The sequence below is a fragment of the Aquarana catesbeiana genome, linkage group LG05, assembly GCF_042186555.1.
Source record: "Aquarana catesbeiana isolate 2022-GZ linkage group LG05, ASM4218655v1, whole genome shotgun sequence".
NCBI classification, from domain to species: domain Eukaryota; kingdom Metazoa; phylum Chordata; class Amphibia; order Anura; family Ranidae; genus Aquarana; species Aquarana catesbeiana.
In genome coordinates, this window is record NC_133328.1 from 625,846,542 (window position 1) to 625,868,030 (window position 21,489).

At 43.4% G+C, this 21,489-nt stretch overlaps 1 protein-coding gene and 1 pseudogene across 1 annotated transcript in view; one reads left to right on the top strand and one right to left on the bottom strand.

The window, feature by feature from the left end:
- The window catches only part of COL22A1 (collagen type XXII alpha 1 chain), a 424,543-nt gene that overhangs the window by 183,993 nt on the left and 219,061 nt on the right, over positions 1–21,489 (bottom strand). The window contains exons 25-31 of the mRNA XM_073632290.1: positions 18,475–18,528; positions 14,053–14,106; positions 7,379–7,432; positions 6,784–6,828; positions 4,936–4,998; positions 3,226–3,279; positions 953–994 (exon numbers count right to left, since the gene is read on the bottom strand). Of these exons, the coding sequence (XP_073488391.1) occupies positions 953–994; positions 3,226–3,279; positions 4,936–4,998; positions 6,784–6,828; positions 7,379–7,432; positions 14,053–14,106; positions 18,475–18,528 (366 nt within the window). The remainder of the gene's footprint in view (positions 1–952; positions 995–3,225; positions 3,280–4,935; positions 4,999–6,783; positions 6,829–7,378; positions 7,433–14,052; positions 14,107–18,474; positions 18,529–21,489) is intronic.
- Positions 15,165–15,229, top strand: LOC141146503 (U4 spliceosomal RNA; annotated as a pseudogene).

Genomic DNA, 21,489 nt, shown 5'->3' on the forward strand with positions numbered 1-21,489 from the left:
TAATTGCACTGTCATTCGGCCTCTACATGGCAACGCAATTTTGCACATTTTCCAGACACACATTGATGTGAACTTAGGCTAACACATGAATCAGTCTTGTCAACCAAAGTGTCAATAAAAACTGCCTATATTACTAGACAGCAACCATGCAAATCCTACACTGCTTTGATGAAAGATGGTAGTTTGAATGCCATTGTTGTCTGTAGGCTATAGCTCCTGGACTGGAACGTGTTGGAGGAGAAGGAGCAGGATCTGTTGAATGACAATGTTTTCTAGTCCATACTTTGCCGGTGGCTGAACTTGCAACTGACCTTCACAGGTTTCAGAACAGAATATTACCATTTATTTGGGGCCTCAGAGGTCACAGAGTGATGCACTGCACGTTATAAACGCCGTGCAAATGCGGCAGGTTGGGGGGTCTGAGATCTTAGGAAATACTATAAGGCCACTCAGATTAAAAAAAAAACTGTCCCATTTGTGTTTTAAATCTTATAAACCAGATTGAATAGCCTTGGAGGCACCTATAGACCTTTTGATGAGGGTCTCCCTAGAAATATCAGAAATCAATTCTCTGCCCTACTCTATCCCACTCTTTACACCTGTGGGACACCTCCTGTAAAGTAGGTTTTGTTCCACTCCCCTCACTTACCAGTGGCACCAATATTTAATAACCTGGAATTCCCACCTGGTCTTTGCCCGAAAGAATACCCCGTTACCTACTGCACACAACAACTCGAGAAGCCAAACGCTAAACTCTACCATTTACAGCAAATTCCCCATTATCTTATCTTGTCACTACAATGAAGCACTAATGATAACTTTACAAGTCATGTCATTGTAAGCCCTGGCAGTGGCCACAACACTTCACCGTGAGACCTTTTGCATGAACTGCAATACAGCTAGTTCCCCCCTAGATCTATGGTATTTAAATACATTTTTGAGTACTACATACCGTTCCCGCTGTTCCTGGTAAACCAGGTGGACCGGCAATACCCTGTTTAAGAAAAATAATGATTTCAGTAAGAACAGATTTTAATACACTATGAAAGTAAATACTGCTTAACAACAACTTAACATTTTTACCTTGCCTATATGTGCCAGTGGCTGCCATTTTGTAGACAATTACCCTTGAACTATTTATTTTTTACAATTGTCATTATCAGATATTCAAGTTAAGTTTTGAGCAAGTAGGTTGCCGACACTGTAGCTTCTGCTCAAGGCTGGTTTTATAAACCATGTTGACATCACACAAGCCTCGGGAAAGCCCGTAGCAAACAGGACCATCTGTCCTGGGAGACTTTGCAAGATAAGAGATAGATTGTACATTGTACATACTAACAATAACATATAGTTAGAAAGGGAAGATGTTTTCAACTCAAAGCTTTTATTTAGACTTCAAACGGAGAATGTAGTCTGAGTTTTTAGAATTCAGAAATCTTGACACAAATGGGCCTCGAAGGAGCTCTGGCTGACAAGTGCACAAGGAGCATGTTCAATAACAATGGTGACGGATAACTCTTCTGCCTCACCTGTGATTCACACGAATGGACACATTTTAAATAAACTGGGCTTTCCTGTGTGTATGCTATTGGGTTTCTGTTCTTACCAGGTATTTTTCTGAGTTAGTCCGTACTGATTCTAGTTCTTCAGCCTCTGTGTCTGCATTATAGGTAGAGCCTTCTGTTTTGTATACCCTGATGTGACCTATATTTACTTCTGAACCTGATTGTCTATCCGTCTTTCTTGGCTTTGAATGTTCTTCCTTTCTGTTTGTGTATCCTGGTTGTCTGTGTCTGTTCTTCACACTATAGATATACAGAAATGGGTGCCAAACCAAAAGGGGTCCCAGATGCATTTTATTGTTCATAATTAGATTGCAAAAACAGCCAATGCATTTCAGGGGCAACAGCCCCCCCCCCCCCCCCCCTTCATCAGGACTTAGAAAAAATAAAATGAATGGACTTGCAAGAAATAAAAACCAAAGGGATCTATATTGGGTTGGATATAAACCTTAGCAATTATCGGCAGTAGGTGATTGCAGTAAAAAGGAAAGTCCCTTTGGTTAAAATTTCTCGTGTTTTTACTCAAGTGCTCCTTGAATTTTTCTACGCCCTGATAAAAGGCGGAGTGCTGTTGCCCCCCGAAGTGTTTTGGATTTGTGTGATCTAATTATGAAAAATTAAAAGAATCTTGGACCTTTTTTTGACCTTTTGGTTTGGTACCATTTCTGTATATGTATACTTTGAAACAAATCCAGGTACTCATTGAGGGTGCTCTTCTTGTTAAGGGATGCCTCACCAGAGCCAGGGGGCTTATTTGAAAGTTTCAATGCGTTTGAGAATAATTGATTTTTTTTCTCCTCCAGCGTTTTGGAGCTTCGAGCTCCAAGCTACAAAACTCTGAGGTGTGAATGGGGCCTTACAGTTGAGTAAATGTGACCATGTGGTGATGGGGTCTTTTTAAGCTGGGCCATTACTGCTCATGGTCAGTGGTCCTGTTTTGAATGCACCACCTTAAGATACCAACATTTACTTTGACCTCCTACACCAAGACTGGGAGTAAGGTAGGCAATGCAACCTTTTTTTTGTTCCTCAACTATATTCTTAGATGGAGACTTAAAGAGATGTATTCCTAAGAGATACTCTGATCTTGAGCTCTATAGGCACATTGAAATATTTACCTTTTATCCCCACAACAATGTTAGTTGTATTGAAGATTCAAGATACACAGTCTGAAGGTAAAGCTGCTGTTCAGAAATCAGACCCAATAAGCATCAGTTACTGGAGCTCTGTACTTCTAGAGCAGGGGTCTCCAAACTGCGGCCCGATGTGGCCCTTTGCTAGCCTTTATCCGGCCCTTGGGGCACTTTTCCTCTCACTAATATGAGGCACTATTCCTCCCACTGACACCAACAATGGGGCACTATTTCTTCCACTGATATCAGTGATGGGATCCTATTCCTCTTACTAATAGGGACACTACTCTTATTGACCACCAACCCTAAGGCCATATTTATTCTTACTCATGCTGGGCCCGTGACATTTTCTGCCCCTGCTGGCCACAATCCGGCCCTCCTCAAGTCTGAAGGACAATAAACTGGTCCTTTGTTTGAAAAGTGTGGAGACCCTTGTTCTAGAGCATATGCTGGCATGCAAACCACATCAACCAAGAATGTCTAGACTTTAGGTGACGAAGGTGTTTGAAAAAAAAAAAAAAATTACATACCTTATCTCCTCTTTCACCTTTCAGCCCTGAAGATCCAATATTTCCTTTTTCACCCTAAATTAAAAAAAAAAAAAAAAAAAGACATTATAAAGGTAAGAAAAGCAAAATAAGCATGTTGCAAAAAACTACGAAAAAAAAAAAGAAAAAAAGAACGCTGTACAGAAAAGTTGCATTGTGACTTCCCTACATTATAAACGTATTTCCTAACTCAGACTCTGTGTGTTCACTGCCCGCCACACCACACTGCACCTTGCTCACAAGTTAGTAGCAGTGGACATACTTGTTGGTATGACAATCTATTGGATTTGTTCTGTTGAAGGTGTTTCACTATTAATCCAAGGGGCTCCCACAGTTTTAGTTCAGAACCACCAAGGCCACCACTTGGATAACAGGTGAGACATCTTCAACTCTACAGAACAAGTCCAGTTAATGTGGCCAACTACCACAAATGATGCCATGACCTGTACACATGAGAACCTTCACAGAAGTATAAGTAGTTTCTTTCACATAACCAAGGGCTTTGTTCAGCAGGAATGCAGGGGAACAGCACCTTCAGCACTGGATCTATGTGCTGAGGTGTGCTGGAAGGTCTATTGTTACTGGCTATTGGGGGTTCTTTTGTCACCATTTAGATCTATTGTTGCTGGGGAATGTGGAGGGTGGTTCAATTGTGTCCAGGAGGGATACTGGGGGGTGTCTATTGTTACCAGCTGCTGGAAGATCTACTGATGCTGACTGCTGGGAGATCTATTGTTGCTAATGGCTGTTTATTGTTGGTAAGAGATCTATTGTTGCAGGAGGGTCCATTATTGCTGGAGGGGGACATATTGTTTCTCGGGTGGGGGTATTTTGTTGCAGGAGGGTCTATTGTTGTTGGAGGGGAATCTATTGTTGCTCGGGGGATATTTTGTTGCAGAAGAATCTTTTGTTATTGGAGTTGGAATCTATTGTTGCTTGAGGGGTATTTTGTTGCTTGAGGGTCTATTATTGCTGGAGGGGGGCCTATTGTTTCTCGGGTGGGGGGTATTTTGTTGCAGGAGGGTCTATTGTTGCTGGAGGGGGACCTATCGTTGCTTGGGGGTAATTTGTTACAGGAAGGTCTATTGTTCATGGATGGGGGACCGATTGTTGCTGGCTACCAAATTCCATAGGACCACAAAATGATACTTGGTTCTGTATTCTCCAAAAGAGGAGTACTTGGAGGTGGGTAGGGTTAGGAACCAAGTGATGGTGCTTGGAGGTGGGTAGGGAGAAGAACCAAGGGATAGTGCTTGGAGGTGGGTAGGGGAGGAACCAAAGTATGGTGCTTGGAGGTGGATAGGGGGAGGAACCAAGGGATGGCGCTTGAAGGTGGGTAGAGAGAGGAACCAAGGGATGGTGCTTGGAGGTGGGCAGGGGGAGGAACCAAGGGATGGTGCTTGAAAGTGGGTAGGGGGAGGAACCAAGGGATAGTGCTTGGAAGTGGGTAGGGGGAGGAACCAAAGGATGGTGCTTGGAGGTGGGTAGAGAGAGGAACCAAGGGATGGTGCTTGGAGGGGGGTAGGGGGAGGAACTAAGGGATGGTGCTTGGAGGTGGGTAGGGTTTAGAGAAAAGGGGTGACTCGGAAAGGGGGAGTACTTGCACTTCTCTGAGAAAGAAAGCCCTGCACATAACACATACTGTATACTGTAATATTGTTGCATTAGTGATGGTGTCCTTTAAATTCTTACCATGTCTCCTTTTTCACCTTTCAAGCCAGCTGCACCAGCCAATCCGGGAGGGCCAATGTCTCCCTAAAAAATGATAATTCAGGAAAAATGATCTCCATCTCAACATCATGAACATTTTAGAAAGTTCTGTTTTGTGGGCAAAACTGAAGGACCCATCCCATACACAAACCAACAAACCATAACTCTTTAATTATGAAAAAAACAAGGGGTCAAACTAGTAGTAGTGAGTGACATTCATATGGACTTGTCCTGTAATAGGCTGAAGACATTTCGTAGCTTCTCCAAGCCAATTCTTCAGTTCTTAAGATGTGACTTGGATAAGTTATGAAGCATATATTTAAAGTTACAGAACAAGTCTAGTTGGATGTGATGAACTACTACTAGATGTACCCTGACCTGAAAACATGACAACCTTACAGCTATACTGTATATAGTGTACATGTCAGTAAATAGCCTTGACAAGGAACTGTACTTATTACTTTTGAAGCTAACATTGACATGTAGCAAACACATGAAATGCAAGTGTATAAAAGTTGCACTTTAAAGGACAACAGTGCAGTCAACTAACTCAAATACCTTCCTTCTGCCCCAGACGACATCAGAAGTGTGACGAAACGTACGTCGGGCGTGCTGACGTGCCCTATCCACCGTCTGTAGGACGGGTGTTCGTGTTAGCCGGCCGGCTCTTTATGCGTGTTTATATTCAACACATTGTAAGTGTACTTTTAATTCCTTTAATAAATATCCATCCAGGATTACGCTATGTTGCTCTTCCTTTCTTTTTGGGGCATTGTTTGTGAGAACAACTCCTAGATAGGAGTATAACATCCCCTGCATCCAGGTTCTTTCTATGTGGAGGATAGTGGACCACTCACGGTCTAAGGAGCGGTTTAGTGGTGTCTCCATCTCAAGAAAGGCCCCGACCGGGTTAAGGTCACAAGCTTTCCTAAGCTTGCCAGTTGGTAAGCGTGTATTTTATCCATATCACAGTGGTGCGGTGAAGGTTTATCCAGTCTTATTTGCCAATTTATCTCATTAAGGGACCCACACTTGTGGTTCCTCATCCGTTTCACCTCTGAAGATTTTCACTGATAGAACTGTTATTGATTCACTTGATTTGATCATGGACTTTATGTATTATTAATCACTATTGTGGCATTTATTTATCACATTTTTTGGTTTACAGCGCTGCTTCCTTTGTTTATTTACTGTTTAGTGTGTGTATCTCACCTTTAAGCGGCTGCTTTTCTTTTTAATTGCTTGTCATTTAATACTTGATTGTGCTAATTGTGTGTAGGTATACAGCGCGGTGCTCTTTCCTCCCTATACTTTTTACTGAACAACATGTGAGTGGCCAATTGTTTTGCCCTTATTAATAAAGACTAACTTATTGCACTTAGATTGTGCCCTCTTGTGTCTCTTTGTGCTATCACAGCTGAGACGCAGCATTAGGGCTACTAAATAAGCCAGCTGAATTTACCCTTTATATACTTATTTCAGATGCAATGATTTGTTCAACCTGGTCTGTATAGAGTGGGAAGCTTTCTGGTTAGTTTATGCTGATTAGTGGAGCTATAACGTGTTTTTTACTTGTGTCTTCTTTTAATCTAACTATGTAACACTGCACAGGACGCAGCTGTATTTCTGGCAGGATCAAGAGGTACATTTTTCACATATTTAACCAATATAAGAAAAGGCTTTAAATTGTATATATTTCTGTACGTATCTCAGAGGTGGATTTTATGTAATGAGCCTATCAGAAGATGATGACACCCCCTGTTCCCCTTCCTTAGCACACCCTTGTAAGAAATAGAGAACAGAATAAGAACAAAGAATGACAAATGTTACCTTCCGTCCATGGGTACCGGGGAGGCCCTGCTCACCAGGTTGGCCCTGGAAAAGAAACAGTTATATTTATTACAGGTACTTATATAGCACTGTCAGTATTACGCAGCACTTTACATACAGTATATCAGTGGCAGCTGGTGTTTTTTTTTTGGGGGGGGGTGGCAAACAATGCACCGACAGCCACCCACGGGAGGTCGGTCGGACAGGTTACCAGCCCGGCACTTACCCCATCGATGGCACTGACAGTGCTTCCCTCCGGGCGGTGCGGCTTCTCCTGCATCATGGCAACCATGCGTCTCCTCCCTCCTCCTCCCTCCTCCTTGGCCAACAGGATCTCTTCTCCTTTCGGCCAATCAGGAAATGGGTCTCAAGACCCAGTTCCTGATTGGCCCGGGAGGAACTTTTGTGTGACAATAGCGAGTATTCAATTGCTATATTCACACAACTGGGTGGGCTCGGGGCGCAGTGCATGTGAGAATGCACCCTAAGAAAAAAGTTGGGCTTTAAGCTGCTCCGCTGTGTACACCTCTGATAACCAGAATTGGGGAGACAATTTCCATTTTCTTTCATGTTTTATCACACAAGATATGGTTACCTTAGGGCCAACTTGTCCAGGAATTCCATCCAGGCCGCGCTCACCCTGTTCACCCTGTGAGGGAGACAGATAGATGTCAGTGAGACAGTTTTGCCAAAACAACATCCAAGTCTAGAAAATGCAACAGATAAAGCTGAACTCCGTGATGATCAAAAATTGTCTAAATCCATTCATTGTGTGTATTCTTCATTGAATTTTGGTGTACCTTGTGTATTTCTTTCACATCTGTGCAGTAATCCAGTGTGACACTTTACCTCTGTGCAGGAGCTTCATGGCAGATGCAGTTAGCTTGCCTGGCACTAGATGGCTCTGTTCCCATTACAGTATGGTAAATGGAAAGTTGCAATTGGGTGTTAGCTCCCCTTTTAGAGAAATCCTTCCTCTAGTGATGTAATGGGTGGAGTTAATGCCCTTATAAATGCTAGCAGTGAAGCCCAGAGTAGACTGGGAATGGGAGCCAAGCATCAAGAAAAAACAGGTGTGTAGGCCTTCCCACATAACAGCTCCGCCTGGTGCTCAGACCTTCAGGCCACCGACACCTCCAGCATACTAAGATAAGGAAAGTAATGGAAATGGATGAGAAAAATCTGGACAGCCGCACTCCGGTAAAAATTTCTTATGCCTTTATTCGTAAACCAGGATCACAAAGTACACAAGGCACCACAGCAGAGTGGCACAGTACAGCAGTTGATGCATTTCACACTTACACTAAGTGCTTACTCGTGATTACTCAGATTTTTCTCATCCATTTTCATCTGCAAATGCATTAGCCAGCACCTGGGGCTCTTTTTCTCTGGAGGTTAAGGACTTGTTTCGGTGGATCTACCTGAGCGGTGGGGTTTATTTTTTATAAGGAAAAGGAATGGTCGGCACTCAGGATGACAGCCAAAAAGTGAGTTTCCTTTATTGAAAAAATATATACAATGCTGGAAAAGCCATGACTAAGGACTATTGTCCGAAATGCATAGGCTGTTTTTGCAGCATTGTACATATTTTTTCAATAAAGGAAAATTACTTTTTGGCTGTCATCCTGAGTGCCAACCATCACTTTCCTTATCATGGGAGCCAAACACCCCTGAGCCATCAAGATGTAGTCTTCTGCAATGCTGATCGAAAAGGAACTTTGCAGGGCTTAAGTCCCAAGTGAGGTGGTACAGGGCATGGGAGAACTAGCTGTAGTCTCTGTCCCCCTCTACAGAGGGATGCCTAAGGCCTTGGAGGACTGTACAGGATCCTCCTTGCGAGTAATGGTGGAAGACTAAGAATGAGTGCCATTTGGGAGGGGAGCGGGCCTGGCAGGGCAGAACTATAGAAGGGACATTGGGAAGAGATTGAAATACTAGCAGAAGCACCCTGTTCTCCTTGACCCTCAACTGCAGGTCCTGTGACTTGGTGATGGAAGCCATATGCTCCCAATTCTGTGGTGCTTCCCAGGAGAGGAATGGAGGTGTAAAGGGAAGATGGCTTCAAAAATATGTACTTGTGCTCTGCCCTGAAATGACTGCTAGACACCAAGCTGGACCAATGGAAAAATGTAAAAATATCTATACCTGGAATTATTATTTAAATATTAAATGCCCAGAGCAGCCTTTTTAAACCTTTTCAACACAGAGGAACCCTTGAAATAACTTTCTGGGCTCAGGGAACCCTTGCTAAAAGTGAGTATATCTACAACTCATGATATAGTAGTGTGATGATCAGTGGGAAGAATGTTCCTTACACTTGTAGTCATTGGAAAGAATTACCTCCTTACAGATAGCTAAAAAGATCAATGGTGTCAGTGGGAACTTATCCGAGAGGCAGAAATCGCTCATTGCTTAAGGAACCCCTAGAAACCTCTGGAGGAACCCTAGGGTTCAATGGAACTCTGGTTGAGAAACCCTGGTCCATTGTATGGTTTTAGGTTCACAACAACTGTTAAGGCACACCAACAGTCACAAACTGTGTAAAAGTGGCTTTTTCTTGGTCTCCACCCCCAACACGTTTCATCCAGTTTGGTGGCTTAATAATACAGTTTGTAAACCTTACATGTTTTGCATTCTGCGCCAGAGACTCTGGTAGTATGTCCATGCGATATGTTATGGAATGGAAAAGTTACAGTACAGCATGAGAAAATGCACTTTACTGTGTGGACATCCCTTTATTCTCTAATATGTTAGGTCTCGAGCCGGGGATATCATGAGCGTGCCTCAGACCTGACGTATGACACAACATCGTGGAAGGTTAATTCAACAAAAAGGTAAGTGGCTGTCTTATCCAAGAAGAAGCAGAGTGAAGGACTTGCACAGGTTATCGCAGTCACAAACTGTGTAAAAGTGGCTCAGCTTGGTCCCTACCCACTGGAAAACCCCTCCAGTGGAGGGGTGGAGTACAGTTTGGCACCAATGCCTGACCAATCCTAGTTCCCTAGTACACGCTTCATGTCATAAAGACCTCTCACTGCTGCCACCAAAATGTGCAGGGTGACTGGTCTCGTCTCCGCCCCCTCCTGTAGGTTTCTGCACCAAGCGTGACCCATGGACCTGGCACAAACGTGCAGTTGCGGTGCTCTTGTGTGGCAGTTACGGGTTACTTCTGGCAATCTGAACTCGGTATTACTTTTTGGGTGTGGGAACCTTGCCACATGTCTAAACATAAGAAATTCACATTTCACTGACTCGACTGTCATCTTTACACGTACTTTTAAAAAAAAATACGTTACTGTTTTATTGCAGTAAATATTACCGGATGTAGCTCCTTGCTATGCGTTTCTCCAGCCCTTGGGGCACTATTCCTCCCACTGATACAAGGCACTATTTTTCCTATTGACACCAACAATGAGGCACCATCCATTTCTTCAAATGACACCAACTATGGGGTATAATTCCGGCCACTCCCACCATACAACAGTAGGGCAATATTCCTTGCACTAACACTAAACATAGGGCATATTTCTCCCAGTAACACAAATGATGGGGCGCTATTCCTAACCGTGATACCAAGGATGGGGCACTATTCCTAACCGTGATACCAAGGATGGGGCACTATTCCTAACTGTGATACCAAGGATGGGGCACTATTCCGAACCATGATACCAAGGATAAGGCACTATTCCTAACCGTGATTCCAAGGATAGAGCACTATTCCTAACCGTGATACCAAGGATAGAGCACTATTCCTAACCGTGATACCAAGGATGGGGCACTATTCCTAACCGTGATACCAAGGATGGGGCACTATTCCGAACCATGATACCAAGGATGGGGCACTATTCCTAACCATGATACCAAGGATGGGGCACTATTCCTAACCGTGATTCCAAGGATAAGGCACTATTCCTAACCGTGATACCAAGGATGGGGCACTATTCCTAACCGTGATACCAAGGATGGGGCACTATTCCTAACCGTGATACCAAGGATGGGGCACTATTCCGAACCATGATACCAAGGATGGGGCACTATTCCTAACCGTGATACCAAGGATAAGGCACTATTCCTAACCGTGATACCAAGGATAAGGCACTATTCCTAACCGTGATACCAAGGATGGGGCACTATTCCTAACCGTGATACCAAGGATGGGGCACTATTCCGAACCATGATACCAAGGATGGGGCACTATTCCTAACCGTGATACCAAGGATAAGGCACTATTCCTAACCGTGATACCAAGGATAAGGCACTATTCCTAACCGTGATTCCAAGGATAGAGCACTATTCCTAACCGTGATACCAAGGATAGGGCACTATTCCTAACCGTGATACCAAGGATAAGGCACTATTCCTAACCGTGATTCCAAGGATAGAGCACTATTCCTAACCGTGATACCAAGGATAGGGCACTATTCCTAACCGTGATACCAAGGATGGGGCACTATTCCTAACCGTGATACCAAGGATGGGGCACTATTCCTAACCGTGATACCAAGGATGGGGCACTATTCCTAACCGTGATACCAAGGATAGGGCACTATTCCTAACCGTGATACCAAGGATAAGGCACTATTCCTAACCGTGATTCCAAGGATAGAGCACTATTCCTAACCGTGATACCAAGGATAAGGCACTATTCCTAACCGTGATACCAAGGATAGGGCACTATTCCTAACCGTGATACCAAGGATGGGGCACTATTCCTAACCGTGATACCAAGGATAAGGCACTATTCCTAACCGTGATACCAAGGATAGGGCACTATTCCTAACCATGATACCAAGGATAAGGCACTATTCCTAACCGTGATACCAAGGATAGGGCACTATTCCTAACCGTGATACCAAGGATAAGGCACTATTCCTAACCGTGATACCAAGGATAAGGCACTATTCCTAACCGTGATACCAAGGATAAGGCACTATTCCTAACCGTGATACCAAGGATAGAGCACTATTCCTAACCGTGATACCAAGGATGGGGCACTATTCCTAACCGTGATACCAAGGATGCGGCACTATTCTGAACCATGATACCAAGGATAAGGCACTATTCCTAACCGTGATACCAAGGATGGGGCACTATTCCTAACCGTGATACCAAGGATAAGGCACTATTCCTAACCGTGATACCAAGGATGGGGCACTATTCCTAACCGTGATACCAAGGATGGGGCACTATTTTACCTGTTTTATACTCCCACTGGTGACAGTCCAACCCCCCTAAAATCTAAAGGACAATGAATTGTCCCTTTATTTAGAAAGATTGGAGACCCTTGGTTTATTGTAAAGTTATTGCTCTGGGATGTTTAAAACTGTTCACATGTAAGAGGTGCTGGGCCTGCCACATTACACACAACAGGCTGCATGTCTGACCTCATGCTGTGCACAGTGGTGTGAAAAAAATTTGATGAGATTTCTGGGAGCCTGGGAGATGTATTTTGCAGCCAGTTGATGCCATATAGAAAATTAGATGTTTTTGGGGCATTGTAGAAAATGTATGGCCGTCTGCAGACTAAAATACAAAGCTAATGTTCACCTGTAATGCAATCATATACAATATATCCGTTTTTAACAGACGTGCAATATTTTTTATTTTTTTTTATGTATTATTCAATTAATAATAAAAAAAGAAGTACATCATATTCACTAAAAAAGACCTTATTAGTCAGCTATCATTATTTGAACATATATGCCACCATGCCCCTCTCTCTCTGATTTCTATTCTCTACTCTCAATTGAATACTTCCAACCACCACACCGATCACGCTTAGGTTTCCAAGTGGGAGACAGACCTCTGATGCACCAGAGATAGAGCAGATTGGTTGCAAATCTGGGCCACAATAGCCTCTTGCTCTATTAATGTGAATACTATCGAGTCTGCATTCAAAACAGTTACCAGATGGTACCAGGTCCCATCACGAGTAGCCCACATTCAGCCTTCCCATAATGGACTGTGCTTTCATGGCTGCCCAATGCCAGTGTCAGGTTTTACATACCTGGTGGACATGTCCAATGCTCGCACAGTTTTGGACCAAGGTTCAGAAGCTCATTCATTCTTTATTTAATTGTCCTCTCCCCAGAGATCCTTGGTATGTGTTATTTCACCTTAACCCCCCCCCCCCCTGATTTTACTAAAGCCAAATTCGAATTGGTGACCTACATTTTGTTAGCGGCAAAACAGACCATTGCCAAAGCCTGGAAGAAACAATTTGTTTCCTTTCTGGAAGGTCATCAGCAGATCAATGGGTTCTTAATGAGAAATTGACCAGCATCCTATTGGACACGCAAAATAAATTCTCCCAGATATGGAGCCCGTGGGTTCAATATGCTCATCCGTCATTGACCTTGGTTTGCTACAGTAGTCCAGATTTGGGGTGCTGGCTTTGGCCATCCTCGACACTCACTCCCCTTCCCCCTTATCCTACCTCTCTCTCCCATCCTCCTACTGTGGACATCCTTCCTTTCTCTTTTCTTCTTTCCTTGTTTCAGATTTTGTTGTCGATTCAGACTTGACGTCTGGACCTGCTTATTGCATACCTCCCAACTGTCCCTGATTTGGAGGGACTGTCTCTGATTTGGAGTAATGTCCCTCTGTCCCTCATTCCTCCCCATTTGTCCCTCATGTTGGTCTAATATATATATAGTTGTATATAAAATGCACTTTTTTATCTATCAAAAAAGTGTTTTCCCAGCACTAAACCTTTCATCTGATTTCTAAATTGCTGCATTTGTAAATTCCGAAAGCCAATATAATGGAATAGTAGTGGTAAAAAAAAGAACTTGTGGGTTTAACCAATCTAGTTTTTTTGTACAATTGTCCTTTAAGGGGGCGTGGCAAGGGGTGTGTCCTATACCTGCATACTTTTGCTGATAGGTGTCCCTCATTCCCATCTCAAAAAGTTGGGAGGTATGCTTATTGTTTTGCAGCCTGTGGAAATATTACCTGGCTCATCGATACCGACTCTAACTTACAGGCTACATGTTTTGTTTGTTATTATGGAATTTATATTGTTGGATGTTTTTACATTATCGGCAGCTACATTCTAGCTGTCTACTATATTCTTGATCATTTCAAAAAGTTCTCATATGCCATGTTTTGTACCTTTACATTTTTTTCAATACAAATCTATTGAAAGTTGAAAAAAAAAAAAGAAGTACAATTATGCTATAACATTACTTAATTCTTTATCATTATTATTATTATTGTTATTATTATTATTATTATTATTATTATTATCAAAAAACCATGTCAACTCACCTTTTGTCCCGGTTTCCCATCGACACCATCTGTCCCATCTTTGCCAGTAGATCCCTAAACGTAAACAATTCCAATGATTATATATTTGATAGGTATAGCATATACGTATATCTTTATATAATCTTAAATTGATATCATTTACATGGGTCAACATACAAGTGAACCTAAATAAATAAAAAAAAAAAAAACCCTATCATGGCTGAGCTCATGCAAAGTTTACTAGTAATGCAGAATGCAGTTCATCCAGCTTATGTGACTAAATCAGTCCCGCTATTAGTCCTCATGTTCTGGTTCCTTTCTATCTGCTACATTATCATCTTCTATATGTATCCAGGACAGGACTTCTGAACATTATATATACCCACAATAACAACCGATGAATTCCCAGTCTTATTTCTATAGCTTTCATCCGTACACATTGAGAATAAAGTGTTTAAAACAATCATGATATATAGACTTAACCAGGTGCACCCTCTGCTGGAACGATAAAGTAAAACAGCTTCTTAAAATTAAAGTAGAACTATGGGCAAAACTTTTTTTTTTTTTCATTTTGGATAGAGCAAGGAAGGGTTATAACCCCTGTCAGATTTTTTTTTTTCGACATCTGTGTCCCATTACAGAGATTTCCCTTCACTTCCTGTCCAATAGCCAAACAGGAAGTGAGAGGAAATCCCTGCAAATTGAGGGAATTCCTTGGGGACTCCCAGGTCACCAGAACTAGTGTCCCCATTGGAGGATTTCCCCACTATTACTTTTCTGGGGACAACCCAAAATTTGGGTAATTTCTCTTACTTTCACTTTCAATGATAATGTAAACAGGACCAATGGTGGGGGTGAATCTCCTTGACGGTAGCATAGAATGCAATAAAAACTGTCAGGTGTTCTAATCCCTCTCCACCCTATCCAAAACGAAAAAAAAAGTTTTGCCTTTAGTTATACTTTAACTCTTGAGACTTTTTTAAACATTGAGGCCCATTTCCGGCCTTTGTGGTCCATGGTGCTGATGCATTTATGCATTTCATGCATTATAGTGCATTGCATTAAAGACGGCCTTATTAAACCCATGTATTATCATACCATGCATATCATATCCTATTATCATATCATATCATAGCTTTGCGCAGTGGCAGTATCATAGCCAATGAGGTTCAACTGAGGCGTGATTATTGCTAATTGCTTCTCTGCCTTTTGGCGAAGATCAAGTGTAGTATCTGTTCTTATCAGTTTCCAGGAGGTGGCGCTTGCTTCCGTCCCTGATCTATGGCGAAATAGAGATGGGATTGCAGTTGCTATGCAAAACCTGCTGGAGTGAAGGTGACCTGGAGCGGTTTGTAGCCGAAAGGGAAGCCTTCTGATGGGGATGGAGAACCACGGGGTCTGAACCAGAGGGTTGGGACCCTGGCCTTCTGGCCTGGATTGGGGCGGATCTAGCTCCAGACAGTTATTTGGGAGAGAACGCTTACTCCTGCCTTGCAAGGGGGGAGGGAGTGGCAAGTACTTCCCGAATGTAATTAGGAGGAGTGATGGGAGCGACGGCAGAGCTTGATGCTAAAGGGCTCTTTCCGGCTTCCTGATCTCCATATCCTTCCTGTCTGTGGTGGGGTCTGCTGTGGTCTGGGCTGGAGGGTCAGGGCTTTTTCGAAAAGCCAGTGGTGAATGTGCCCCTGAAGTGGCAGTTCAGGGGTGCCGTATAGTCACGGTGTGAAAGCACTTGATTTTATGGCACCATGGTCACTTTCACCACAACACACGTTTTTCGCACCTGCCTCTTGGGCCGGGCCTTTTGGCCAGGACCAGGGGAAATTTTTATGCCTGGCCGGAGGGCCGGCCATTGTATAGCACAATGACCACTTTCACTCTCCCATCTCACTATCTTCCCCACTCTTTCTTTTACCCCTGTTTGTCACCTTTTTGTCTTTTTTTGGTTGTCTTTGTATACACGTTTTGTCACTGTGTGGCGAGTAGGGTGTGGGTCCTCGGGCCTACTCTGAAAGTCTTGGGAGGGGGTGGACATAGGCCTTTTGGCTTGGTTCGCCCTCTCCTTTGAGGGGTCTCTCTTCGGGAGAGCCCCACTGTACTTGGGTTGGTCTGCTTCGGCAGTCCTTCCAGTTGTGGGGGTCCGCCTGGTTTCGGCCGGATGGACCCTTTGTCTGAGTACCTCAGTTCCTGTCTGGAGCCTAACGCCCCGGGGGATCAGGGTAAGGTCCTTCCCTAGTGGAGGACTCTGTACACCCGTTGCACGTTTTTGTGTTTCACTCTCTATGTGTGGGCGCTTTTTTTTGGCACCGGGTGGAAGTTTTTGAGGTGTGTTTTGCACGCCACTGGCTTTTCGATAGAGTCATATTATCATATCCTCCACAATATCCAGCTCCGATCTGCCCTAGGGCCCCACAGCCACGTTCCAGTACTGGGCTTCTACTTTGCCTTCCACAGTCAACACCCCTCTGTTCCCATTGGCTGGGGAGAAGCTGTGAGCCATTTCCTGAATGGAGAGGAGCACGAGGTGAGAACAGCCCAGGATGGGGAAGTGTCTGTGCTGTGTGCTGGCAACATGGAATGGTAACCAAGCTCAGCGAGGCAAGAGGAGGAGAATGCCGTCCTGTAGCCACGATGGGGCTGATGACACTGGTGAGGTATGACACTGCTCAGTGTCTCCTAGTCACCAGCTGGGATTCTCTGCACCCCCCCCCACCCAGGGATGTCTACTTACCCTACTTCCCTGACAACTGGGGAAAAGACACACACCTCCGGGAGGTGTCCTTCCCAACACTGACAGAGAAACCTTCAGAAATTGCTAAAACAAATCCCTTAACACCTCCTCAGGGGGCCCCTGAAGGGCTGCAGGCTCCAGAATTTGGGTCACATGGCTTTGCCCTCCTAGATCTAAGTTGCCCCCCGATCACCCCCTCCACCCTGCATGCTATGCTCGGCTGCTGAGCTCCTTTCCCATTACAGCACTCTATACTGTTCCTCCTCCGCTTGGCATGCGGTTGATGTATCTGCACGCACTTTGGAAGTATCGGGGGGGGGGGCCCAGGTCAGATTTTGCATCGGGGCCCACAAGCTTCAAGCTACACCTCTGCTGTTTGGTTATACTGTCCTGAAAGAGCCGGAAATGTGCACACTGACTGACAGGTTCACTTTAAAGGGGCTTTGCATACAGTATACAGTAATACCTTGGATTACAAACATAATCCGTTCTAGAAGAATGCTTGTAATCCAAAGCACTCGTATATCAAAGCGAGTTCCCCCTTAGGAAATAATGGAAACTTAGATAATCCGTTCCACAGCAACTGCTTGTCTATGCAGTACCGCATGTGGCCAGAGGTGTGGGGGCGTCAGAGACGCTCGTTGACACTTGGAATGGAGTGTTTCCGACTGTCTCCGAGCAGCTCCAGGTGTCTCAGAGCGTCACTGGTGCCCCCGCACCTATGGCCAAATGCGGTACTGCATACCCCAGAGGCTTGAATCCTGCCCATTTTGCGAGACAACGCTGAGTCAGGATTTTTTTTTTCTTAAAAACAGGTTGTATTGCGAAACGCTCGTAAACTGCGTTACTAGCAATCCGAGGTTCCAATGTATATACATATACACCCGAAGAAAGGGGTCCGGCAGGCCTTCTGGCTAGGCATACCATGTAAATCTATGTCCCCGTCAGGAGCCTTGTGCCTGGAAGTCAGGGTACGAGTCCTACTCCTTTGGGGGGGGGGGGTGGACAAAAGCTCACCCTTAAGTGCACTTTTTTGTGTATTTTGGAAACATACAGGTTTTTTGGTTCTAGGTTTAACACCGCCACTGACTTAAAAAAATATATAGATACACACACACACATATAAAAAATTCTGTCTGAATATCTCAAGCATTTGCACAGACGTCACCAATAATCCCCAAAATGTGTCCAATATGTTGATTTCCTACGATTACCAGCTCCATCTAGTGGCCATAATGCATTTTTTTTTTCATAATTGAGGTACTACTTACCTAAAGCATTCGCACAGTGAATTTTTTAAAAATAGGCCCTTAAATGAGAAGTGTGAGAATGGAAAAAAACATACTCACCTCCACCAATGCTGCAGCTGTCCCCCCACCAGCTGTAAGACTGAGAACTGAGTGATCATACAATCGCTGATCGCTCAGTTCTCGAGTAAGCTCTGAGCACAGGGGGGTGACTGTCAGCCACCAGTTCTCTGCCCTCCAGGGCACACTGGAGGAGGTGGGAGCAGCTGACTGAGCCAGCTGCAGGTCAGGCATCTGGATTGATCCCAACATTATTGTCAGGATCCTTTTAGAGCCCTAGAGCAACAAAGCTTTTGCCATAATTCTCTTTTAAGTCATCTTTTTTTTTTTTTTTTTTTAAACCGTTCTTCAATTACATTTATTTCTATATAGCACAAATAATTCACCATCATCTGCAACACTCACCGGAGGTCCAATTTTGCCAGGCTTGCCAGGAAAGCCAATTTCACCAGGCAGCCCCTAGAGAAGAAGTGGGAGGAAATAAAACTAGTTACATTGTACTTTTTTCTTTATTGAAAACAAAAACATTAAGGCTCCATTCACACTAGACATGTGCACTGCCGAAAAATGTGTTCATTTTCATTTCATTCCTTTTTTTTTTTTTTTCTTCATTTTTCGGGTCATTCGTTATGGTCGCAATTCGTAAATTCGAAAATCCGAAAATAAGAAAGAAAATCCGATAATTCTAAAGAATTACTAACTAACTAATTAATAATGACTATCAAATTATAGGTATTGGAATTTCCTTTCAAATTTGGCTGTTAGTGAACGTCACGAATTTATCCGAAGTTACAAATTATCCGAAATAACGAATGCCCCATGTAAACAAATGGATAAACTGTGATACTACCATCATTCTTCTCTGGGCCCAGGCCAGGATGATTATACACCTCCAGGGGGTGTGTCCATGACACCATGGATTCATATAATAACTCTGAGGACCATTTAATATAGAAGAGGACTAAGACTGGACAATGAGGAGGATGTGGAACGCAATGCAATTTTCAGAGAGTGCGGTACTGCTGTAAAAACTTTGATTGTTCTGTGGTGGGATGGGGGCTATTTAAAACAAAATATGGTGTTGGGCTTGGCTTTAAAGTGGAGTTCCACCCACTTTTGCAACTCTTCAGCATCCCTCACTAAACTGTGTACTGTAAACAAATTGGATATTTTTTTATTTTTTTTCTCAGCACCTACTGTATATCTGCTGTATTCATTTTTTCACTTCCTCCTCCCTGGCTGTGGCCCATCGCATCATTTCCTGTTTGCAATGCCTTCTGGGAAGGGGCGGCAACTTCCTCTGACACTGCCGTTGCTATGGAAACCTGACCTGAAACCTATTACACTGCTTGTGCTGCACTGAGCATGTGCGAGATCTGCAAGGATGAGATCCAGGAAGAGATACAGTTTGGCTTCAGATGCCCACACTTAAGATGGCCACGGCCTGCTGTAAGTTTATAAAGTAACAAACTACTGCTATAAACCAACAAAACAGACCTTAGTTTACAGACTAACTTTACTAGAATACATTAAGCTTGTGTATTATAGGGGTATATTAATTTAAAAAGCATAATTTCGGCCAGAACACCACTTTAAGTACTTTCAAGTTTTGCTTATAGCTATGCTCGAATTTTTGCCCAAACCATTTGGTATAGTAACAATTTCTATATACCATGCTGATGTAATATTTTCTGAAGTGTCAGACATTTGGGGGACTTGTAGACTTGTACAACGCATCTGGAAAGCATTCACAGGGCTTCACTTATTCCACATTTTGTTATGTTACAGTATTCCAAAATGAATTAAACTCATTATTTTCCTCAAAATTCTACAAACAATACCCCATAATGACAACGTGAAAGAAGTTTGTTTGAAATCTTTGCAAATTTATTAAAAATAAAAAACAGAAAAAATCCCATGTACATAAGTATTCACAGCCTTTGCTCAATACTTTGTTGAAGCACCTTTGGCACCAATTACAGCCTCAAGTCTTTTTGATGCTACAAGCTTGGCACACCTATTTTTGGGCAGTTTCTCCCATTCTTCTTTGTCCTGTTGGACGGTGAACCTTCACCCCAGTCTGAGGTACAGAGTGTTCTGGAGAAGGTTTTCATCAAGGATGTCTCTGTACATTGCTGCATTCATCTTTCCCTCAATCCTGACTAGTCTCCCAGTTCCTGCTGCTGAAAAACATCCTCACAGTATGATGCTGCCACCACCAGGCTTCACTGTAGGGATGGTATTGGCCAGGTGATGAGCAGTGTCTAGTTTCCTCCAGACATGACGCTTGCCATTCAGGCCAAAGAGTTCAATCTTTGTTTCATCAGACCAGAGAATTTTGTTTCTCATGGTCTGAGAGTCCTTCAGGTGCCTTTTGGCAAACTCCAGGTGGGCTGTCATGTGCTTTTTACTGAGGAGTGGCTTCCGTCTGGCCACTCTACTATACAGGCCTGATTGGTGGAGTGCTGCAAAGATGGTTGTTCTTCTGAAAGGTTCTCCTATCTCCTTAGAGAAAAGTTGGAGCTCTGACAGAGTGCCCATCAGGTTCTTGGTCACCTCCCTGAATAAAGCCCTTCTCCACCGATCACTCAGTTTAGCCAGACAACCAACTCTAGGAAGAGTCCTGGTGGTTCCAAACTTCTTCCATTTATGGATGTTGGAGGCCACTGTGCTCATGGGGACCTTCAGTGCTGCAGACATTTTTCTGTACCCTTCCCCAGATCTGTGCCTCCATACAATCCTGTCTCTGAGGTCTGCAGACAATTCCTTGGACTTCATGGCTTGGTTTGTGCTCTGACATGCACTGCTAACTATGGGACCCAATGTATAGACAGGTGTGTGCCTTTCCAAATCATGTCCAATCAACTGAATTTACCACAGGTGTAGAAACATCTCAAGGATGATCAGTGGAAACAGGATGTACCTGAGCTCAATTTTGAGTGTCATGGCAAAAGCTGTAAATACTTATGTACATGAGTTTTTTAAATATTTTATTTTTAATAAATATGCAAAGATTTCAATCAAATTTCTTTTCACGTTTTCAATATGGGGTATTGTTTGTAGAATTTTGAGGAAGATAATGAATTTAATCCATATCAGAATGGAGCTGTAACATTACATAATGTGGAAAAAGTGAAGTGCTGTGAATACTTTCCGGATGCACTGTATATACACTACAGAGTTTGAAGCTCAAACACACAATGTGAGATAAGTCCATACAGGTGAACAGTAGAGCCACGTCCTCAGAGAATGATCTACTGTATGAATCAGATGTGTAGGAGTTTGACGCCTGTAATGTATTAATATATCTATGTGCAGCTGGGTTCTGGAAGAGGCCAAGTGTTTTTAATAATATGTCCGAATCTCATACGTCATAGCCTCAGCTTGTAAACACCACCACCAATAAAACTATAATGTGTG